Source organism: Rhinopithecus bieti, unplaced genomic scaffold, assembly GCF_001698545.2.
Source record: "Rhinopithecus bieti isolate Rb0 unplaced genomic scaffold, ASM169854v2 scaffold_34876, whole genome shotgun sequence".
Classification (NCBI taxonomy): Eukaryota; Metazoa; Chordata; class Mammalia; order Primates; family Cercopithecidae; genus Rhinopithecus; species Rhinopithecus bieti.
The window spans coordinates 577,892-586,389 of NW_016814760.1; the positions used below are offsets into that span (position 1 = coordinate 577,892).

Genomic DNA, 8,498 nt, shown 5'->3' on the forward strand with positions numbered 1-8,498 from the left:
TGTGGTAAGGCAGGGATCTTCATCTCAGTTGTGAAGTCCTACTTTCATGTCACAGGGCACTTCTGGAAGGAAGTTCTGTAATGGCCAGCTCTAAGTACTTGCATATTTCCTACTAGTCCTACACAGGAAGTCATTCTTGTGTCTCACCTGCATAAGTTCCTGTTATGAGGCCAGGGGACTAGTGAGTTGAAATCTAGTTCCAGAGAGTGATGTCATCTTGACTGAACTACGATCCTGGTGACCTGCTCCCCAACCTGGTGTTGTTGCAGCCTTTCAGCTGGGGCTTGGATTATACGGGGCCAAAAGGAAAAGGGAAATAGAATAGAAAAGGAAAATGCTTGCACATTTCCTTTGTTTCACTAGAGCATTTTCTGTTCCATTTAATTTGATGAGAGGACCTGGTCGATGGCAGATGGAAGCTGTACAGATGCTCCTGGAGTGGGGGTGGGTTCTCACACAGATCTCAGAAATACAAAGAAGATTAGAACATATCAAAAATTTCAGTTATTTCTGGTGGTTTCTAACTTGGAAATAGTGACTTCTCCTTTGGCTAAAGTTAAAAAAAAAAACAGACATTAACACTTGTAAAACATTTGTAAATTTTGCAACAATGTATAACTATAGGAGCTACCTTAGCAACAAAAAGAAGTAACAAATACAAATGTTTGGAGATGTGTGAATACTTACATTCTTTCTACATGATGTCAGATAGATTAGTTCAAATCTAAAAATCTCATCACCAAAGTAACAAACTAGGACTGCCATTCAATTCCATTTAGATGAGATCCTTTGCTTCTTAGTATACCAAGCCAAAAAGTAAAACAAAGTCAAGCATGAGAAGCAATGGTAGAAACTGATAATATTTCACAAGGAAAGGAACGGAGGCATTTCTTTAAGAAAAACAAGAGGGGAGGGTTATTAAATGAAGAAGAGATCTAATGTTTCACCATGTTTATTTGACATCATGATTTTTTAGTCCTTACACAATTTGGGGAAATAAGCACTTCCTTCCCTTTTTTGTTGCATGTGTGTTAGCAGGAGTTGGAAGAACAGAATATGAGGGAACAAGCAGAGGGTGCAGAAAATGGAAAGATGGGGAAAGAAAGATGCTGTTGAAGACACAGAGTGAGTGTTTATATGAACCCTTCTCTAAATAAGCAATATCAACCAAGAGTACAAAGCTGACAACATGGAGTGTCTTCTCACAGAAATAATCTGGGACCACATTCAACATACATTAATTATATAGCATCAGGGTACAGGTTTTCTGTCAGAAATTACATGTATATTCTATTTTTCTCACTTTTAAGTTGCACTGATGACGTTGTTCATGAAGTACTTTTAGTGTATTATTAAGCAAATATTAATTTAATCATATAAACCAATCCTGGTCAGCAAAAAGCACTGTTAGCTGCCACGTAAAGGTCCTTTCAAGTAAAACTTCATTCTACACTTACAGCTTCCTACAGAGGAATTTCTTGAAGGAACTCTTTCGGTTGGCTTTACAACTCATCTGCAACACCGAATGTGGACTAAATTCAGATCACACCTCGGTTGAAGGTATGTATATAACAGCCCCTGGCAAAATCAGCTAATATCTTGTAATTGTAAACGAATTGTTCTCTTTCAGCCATTCCCCAACCCCACCCCATTTCCTATAACGGTCTTTATCCAAATGCTTTGGTGCTCCATAAGTGACTGTGAGGCAGAGGTGCCTCAGTGCTGGAGATGCCTGTCACGGAGGTGCTCAGAATGTGTGAAGATAACCCTGCATTACATTCATCTCATCAGTTCTGCCCAATCCACAGGGGTAAAGAATGGATGAGATTTGATATCTTCAACACCAGCAACTCCAGCACCAAGTCGTTCCAGAGGATTGAACTGCAAGAGCTAAAAAAAAAAAAAAGACAGATTAAGTGAGTAACAAGAATCCAACTGGCAAATCAAAGGAAAACCAATATTTGAAAGGAAACAACTTCTAAATTCAACCCTGATAACAAAGTCTTGATTAATACCCAAGTGACCATGTTTTTTTGAAAGTGAGCTATATCTAATATCACTCTAGCTGTGGGGTGTGAGAGACACCTGAACTGAGTTTATGGTTTTTCAACTGATGGAAAACATGGCCTTGAGTAACTTCCTTTGTTTCCCTCATCCTCATGGAGTATAATAGGATAGCTATACCTATCAATTTCCTACCCCAAAAGTACACCATGACATTAATTAGATACTGCACTAGATTCTGAGATAGCCAGTTACTTCCACCATGATTAGAAAATTTGGGAAGCACAGTAAATCTTTCGACCCCTAATGAACTATGTATATATTGAGACTAAACTTTACCTAAGTGTGAATATGCTTTTTAGTATTCCAAAATTACTAGTCTTTGGCATAGTTGACACAAAGGAAATAATTTAATCTAATGAATGAAACAAGTTTTGGTTTCTTCAGAAATAGGACACGAGTGTAAAATATGTAAAAAAAATTTTGTGGTTTAATAATGTCAAATTTTTGTGTTAACAACTTTACTGAGGGATAATTTACATAGCATAAAATTCATCCCTTATAAAGCGTACAATTTGATGACTTTTAGTAAATTTAAAGAGTTGTGCAACTAGCACCACAATCCAGTTTTAGAACATTTTGATTACCCTAAAAAGCTTCCTCATGCCATTTACAGTTAATCCCCACTCCCATCTCCAGCCCTCGGCAACCACTGACCTGCCTTTTTTCTCTATAAAGTTGCCCTTTCTGAACATTTCATATAATTGAAATCATAAAATATGTAGTCTTTTGCTGCTGCCTTCTTTCACTCATCATTATGTTTCTGAGATCCATCCACATTGTAGCAAGTATCAACAGTCCGTTCCTTTTTCTTAGTATTCCATTGTTTAGATGTACCACATTTCATTAATCCATTCACTAGTTTTTAGATACTTGGACTTTCCAGTTTGGGGCTATAATGAATAATGTTGCTATTAACATTCATGTACATGTCTTTGTGTAGACATATATTTTCATTTTTCTTGGTTACATTCCTAGAAGTAGAATTGCTGGGTCACAGAATGAGCTTATGTTTAACTTTTTATAAAATTTCCAAACTTTTCTAAAGTAGTTGTACCATCTTACATTCTCACAAACATTTAAGTTTGAGGATTTCAGTTTCTCTACATCCTGAGCTCTTGGTACTGTCATTTTGATAACAGCCCTTCTCTTGATATGAGTAGTACCTTATTATGGTTTTAATTTATATCCCCTAACAACTAATAATGTTGAGCATCTTTTCATGTGCTCGTTAGCCATTCAAATAGCTTCCTTGGTGAAATATCTAACTTTCCGCCCATTTTAAAACTGAATTGTCTATCTTACTGAATTACGAGTTCTTTATATATTCTGAATATAAGTCCCTTATCAGGTACATGATTTGCAAATATTTTCTCCCAGTCTGACTTGTCTTCATTTTCCTTCTTTAAAATTTTTATATTTTTATTATTTATTCATAGAGGTGGGGTCTTGCTATGTTGTCAAGGCTAGTTGCAAACTTCTGTGCTCAAGAGGTCCTCCTACCATGGCCTCCCAAAGTGCTGGGATTACAGGCATAAGCCACCACACCCGCCCTATTGTCTTCATTTTCTTAATGGTGACTTTTGAATGCACAAGTTTTTAATTTTAAGGAAATCTACTTTATCAACTTTCCCTTTTATGGACCACGCTTTTAGTATCACATCTAATACTTCTTTGCCTAACCCAACATCAAAGATTTTCTCCTTTGTTTTCTTCTACAATTGTTATGGCTTTAACTCTTATATACAAATATATAAGCTATTTTGAGTTAACTTTTGCAAATAATATGAAGGGTCTAAGTTCTTTTTGTTTTTAGCATGTGTATATTCAATTTCCCAGTGCCATTTGTTAGAAAAACACTGTGGTCTTAAAACTATGGTGGCTTTACAATCAGGTAGCGTTAAGTCCTCCAACTTTGTTCTCTTGCAAAATTGTTTTGGACATTATAGTCCTTTGCCTTTTTATGCACAGTTTGGAACCAGCTAAAGGTTTCCCAATTTTGCTAATTTTTCTCTTTTTCTTCTGTTCTCTATCTTACTGATTTCTGCTTCCTTTCTTCTGCTTGCTTTGGATTTACTTTGTTTTTTACAGCTTCTTTTCATAGTTTCTTTCTTTCTTTTTTCAAATTTAGAGACAGGGTCTTACTATGTTGCCCAGGCTGGTCTTGAACTCCTGAACTCAAGTGATCCTCACACCTCAGCCTCCCAAGTAGCTGGGACTACAGAAACACACAACCATATCTAGCTTTGTTTCAGTTTCTTACGGTGCAAGCTAAGATTTTGATTTGAAACCTTCCTTTTTTTTTTCCGATATAGTCAAAAAGCTATAAATTTCCCTCAAGAATTGATTTAGCTATATCCTATACATTTTGATATACTGTGTTTTCCTTTTCGTTCCATTTAAAACTTTTTTTAGTTTTTCTTGATATTTCTTCTTTAACTCATACAAAACTTAGAAGTATACGGTTTAATTTTCAAATATTTGTGGATTTAGCAGATCTCCTCTTGTTGATTTCTACTTTGATTGTTATGGTTATTATAATCAGTGTACAATGTAATTCAGAATACATTGTATGAATTCAATCCCTTTAAATGCTAAAACTTGTTTTATGGCCTAGCATGTGATCTTTCTTGGAGACTGTTTTGTATGTACTTGATAAGAATGTGTGTTCTGCAGTCACTGGGTGAAGTGTTATATACATGTCAGTTACAGCTTGTTCGAGTCTTCAATGTCCTTGCTGGGTTTCTATAAACCATGGAGAATGGAGTATTGAGCCTCCACTTACTATTACTAAATTGTCTGCTTTTCCTTTCAATTCAGTTCAATTTTGTTTCCTATATTTTAAGGCTATTATTAGTGTATATACATTTGTAATTGTTACAGCTACCCATGTACTATCACTATGAAACATTTGTCAGTCCCTAGTAAATCTATCTTAATACCCATTTTGTCTGATATTTAATGTTGCCACTACAGCTCTTCTGTGGTTACTGTTGGTATGGTTTATTCTTTTCCATCCTTTGTCTTTCAATCTGTTCGTTTTTTAATTTAAGGTTTGTCTCTCACACACAGAAGATCCAGCTTAACAGAATCTGCCTTTGGTTTGGCATGTTTAGACATTCACTTTATTGACGTGGTGGGTTTATATTTGCTATTTTGCTACTTGTTTTCTAGATTTGCTGTCTTATTTGTTCTTCCTTTACTGCCTTCTTTTGTGTTAAGTGCTTTGTGCTGTACCATTTTAGTTTCTCTACTTTCTTTTTTGTTTTTAGGATTTTGGGGGGGGGGGTTGCTGTATCCCTACAATATGTATCTTATCACTTAATATATCACTTATCTTATAAGATCATTTATCTACTTCAAAACAGTAGTAACTTTAATTTAGCAAAAGGTAGAAACTTTGCTCCACCATAGCCCCCTTCATCTATTATCATCATAAATATTTAGATATTGCTTCTATGTGTGTTAAACCCAATAGCATGGTTTTATAATTGTTGCTACATGCAATTTTATGCCTTTTAAACAATATATATACACATATATATATACACATGCAATTTTATGTCTTTTAAATAAAATATATAAATGCAATTTTGTGTCTTTTAAATACACACATACAAATATATATGTATACATACATACATATGTATATGTGTGTATGTAATATATATTTTATTTAAAAGACAAAATGTATGTATATATGTATGTGTATATATATTTACTGTCTATCTTAATAGTAAGATGGGACTGACAAATGTTTCACAGTGATAGTACGTGAGTAGCTGTAACAATTACAAATGTACATGCACTAATGGCCTCAAAATATAGGAAACAAAATTGAACTGAATTGAAAGGAAAAACAATTTAGTAATAGACAATGTATATATATATATATGTATGTGTGTATATATATTTTATTTAAAAGATAAAATTGCATGTAGCTCTCTATATATACATATACACACACACACACACACACACACACACACACACACATATATATATAGAGAGAGAGAGAGAGAGTCTTTTCTATGAACTCATATCTACAATTTTTAGTGTTCCTCATTTCCTCCTTGGACATACGTTACTACCTGGTGTCATTTCTTTCCACCCTGAAGGAATTCCTGTGGTATTTCTTGTAAGGCAATTCTGCTAGCAATAAACCCTCCCAGTCTTTCTGTATTTGGGAATGTCTTTATGCACCTTCATTTTTGAAGGATAATGTTGCTGAATTCTTGGTTTACTGCTGCTTTTTGATTTCAGCACTTTGTATCATTCTATTATCTTCTGTCCTCCATGTTTTGATAATTATTTAGACATTAATGCTTCCTTCTATGTAAGTTATTTTCCTTTTACTGTTTCCAAAATTTTCTTGTTTTTGTCTTTCAACAATTTGGTTAAGTGTGGATATCTCTAAATATGTCTAAGTGTAGACCTCTTTGCATTTTCCTACATAGGGTCTGTTGAGTTTCTTGGATGCATAAGTTAATGCTTTTCATCAAATCTGGAAAGATTTTAGCCATTATTTCTTTTTGCTGTCCCTTTCCCTTTCTCCTCTCCTTCTGGGACTATCATTATATGTATACTGGTACATTTGCTATCGTCTTACAGATTTCCATAGTCTGTTCATTTTTTTTCAATTTTTATGTCTATTTTTCTGATTCAATAATTTCTATTAATTTAAGTTCATTCATTCTTTCTTCTTCTATCTCAAATTTGCTGTTAGCTACTTCAGTCATTTTTTTTCTAGTGAATTTTACATGTCAGTTATTATATTTTTCAACTTGTGACTTCTACTTAGTTCTGTTTTTTAAAATATACTTTCTCCTTATTACAGAATCTCTTTATTGATTCATTTTTGTCACTTGTTTAATTATTTAAACACAGTTTCATTTCGTTCTTTGGAAATATTTACAATAGCTGCTTTAAAGTCTTTGGAAATCCATTGTCTGGGTACACTCAGAGACAATTTCTCCTGATTGCTTTTTTTTTTCCTGAATATGGGACACACATTTTTGTTTGTGTATGTCTTACATTACACTTCACTGAAAACAGGACATTTTAGATAGTATATTTTAGCAACTCTAGAGTCTGATTTTTTCCCCATGAAGTTTATCATTGCTATTGGATTGTTTGTTCTTTGTTTGGTAACTTGTTTCAGTTAGATCTACAAAGTTGCTAAGTTCCCTTCCCACTGCACTGTAATGTGCAGCTGCTGACAAGTTTCCACATTTTTTTTTTCTTTTTAAAGCTGGCTTTCTCAGGGTCACCCCTGTGTCTGCATAGCTTATGGGTCAACCAATGACTGAACAGAGGTTGTGTTCAAGTATCTCAGCCCTTCAAGCTTCTGTTCTCTGCCAATGCATAAGAGAACACACTCAAAGTTTAGGCCACAAAACCACATCTGCCCTGGATTTTACTTTCTGCTGGGCCTATTCCCTGTTCCTGTGCACATTTATGCAGCCTCAGGATCAGTCCTCATGGTTTACCCCACCCTGGCAGAACCTTTGCACCTGATCAAGCAGGAAGGGGAGATTGAAAGCAGCCCTGGGTCAAGAGTCCCCACTGTTCTTTCCCAGAGTTCAGCTGTTTTTTGTTTGTTTGTTTGTCTGAGACACAGCCACACTCTGTTGCCCAGGCTGGAGTGCAGTGGCACGATCTCGGCTCACTGCAACCTTTACCTCCCAGGTTCAAGCAATTCTCCTGTCTCAGCCTCCCAAGTACTTGGGACTACAGGCACCCACCACCACGCCCAGCTAATTTTTGTATTTTTAGTAGAGACAGGGTTTCACCACATTAGCCTGGTCTCAAATTCCTGACCTCAAGTGATTCATCCACCTCAGCCTCCCAAAGTGCTGGGATTACAGGCGTGAGCCACTGTGCCTGGCCAGTTCAGCTATTTTTTAAGCATAAATACCTTTCAGATTGTTGTATCCTTTGATCCATTTCCAGAGCACTGAAATGACAGATTTTTCACCAAATCTGTCTAACTTCATACTTTTTGGGGGAAAGAAACTCTGCCAACTAACTTACGAAGCCACAGCCACTCAAATTTAAGAATACTCACAGTAAATACTTTTTTCCACAGAATGCAGTCAAGTGCAACTGAAATATTAAATTATTTATTTACAATATTTGTAGTCCAATATATAGGAAATTCCACTCTTGGATGTTAACCAAAACTTCTATTTCTTCTCTTTCTTTTTCATTATTTCTAATTTTTCTTTCATTCATGATTAATTCAATTATTTGTACAATAAGTGTCAATTGTTTGCTATTATATGCCAGTCCACTACTTTTTTAGAATTTTGTTGACCTGGCTGGGCGCGGTGGCTCAAGCCTGTAATCCCAGCACTTTGGGAGGCCGAGACGGGTGGATCACAACGTCAGGAGATCGAAACCATCCTGGCTAACATGGTGAAACCCTGTCTCTA

The 8,498-nt window shown here is 35.5% G+C and overlaps 1 protein-coding gene across 13 annotated transcripts in view; it reads right to left on the reverse strand.

Annotated features, from left to right (window-relative positions):
* Nucleotides 1-936: 936 nt before the first annotated feature.
* Nucleotides 937-8,498, reverse strand: part of RPS6KC1 (ribosomal protein S6 kinase C1) — a 223,155-nt gene continuing 215,593 nt past the window's right edge. For all 13 annotated transcript variants that reach the window (XM_017851939.1, XM_017851937.1, XM_017851949.1 and 10 more), the window contains one exon: nt 937-1,890. In XM_017851939.1, coding sequence (XP_017707428.1) covers nt 1,780-1,890 — 111 coding nt within the window. In that variant the 3' untranslated portion in view covers nt 937-1,779. The remainder of the gene's footprint in view (nt 1,891-8,498) is intronic.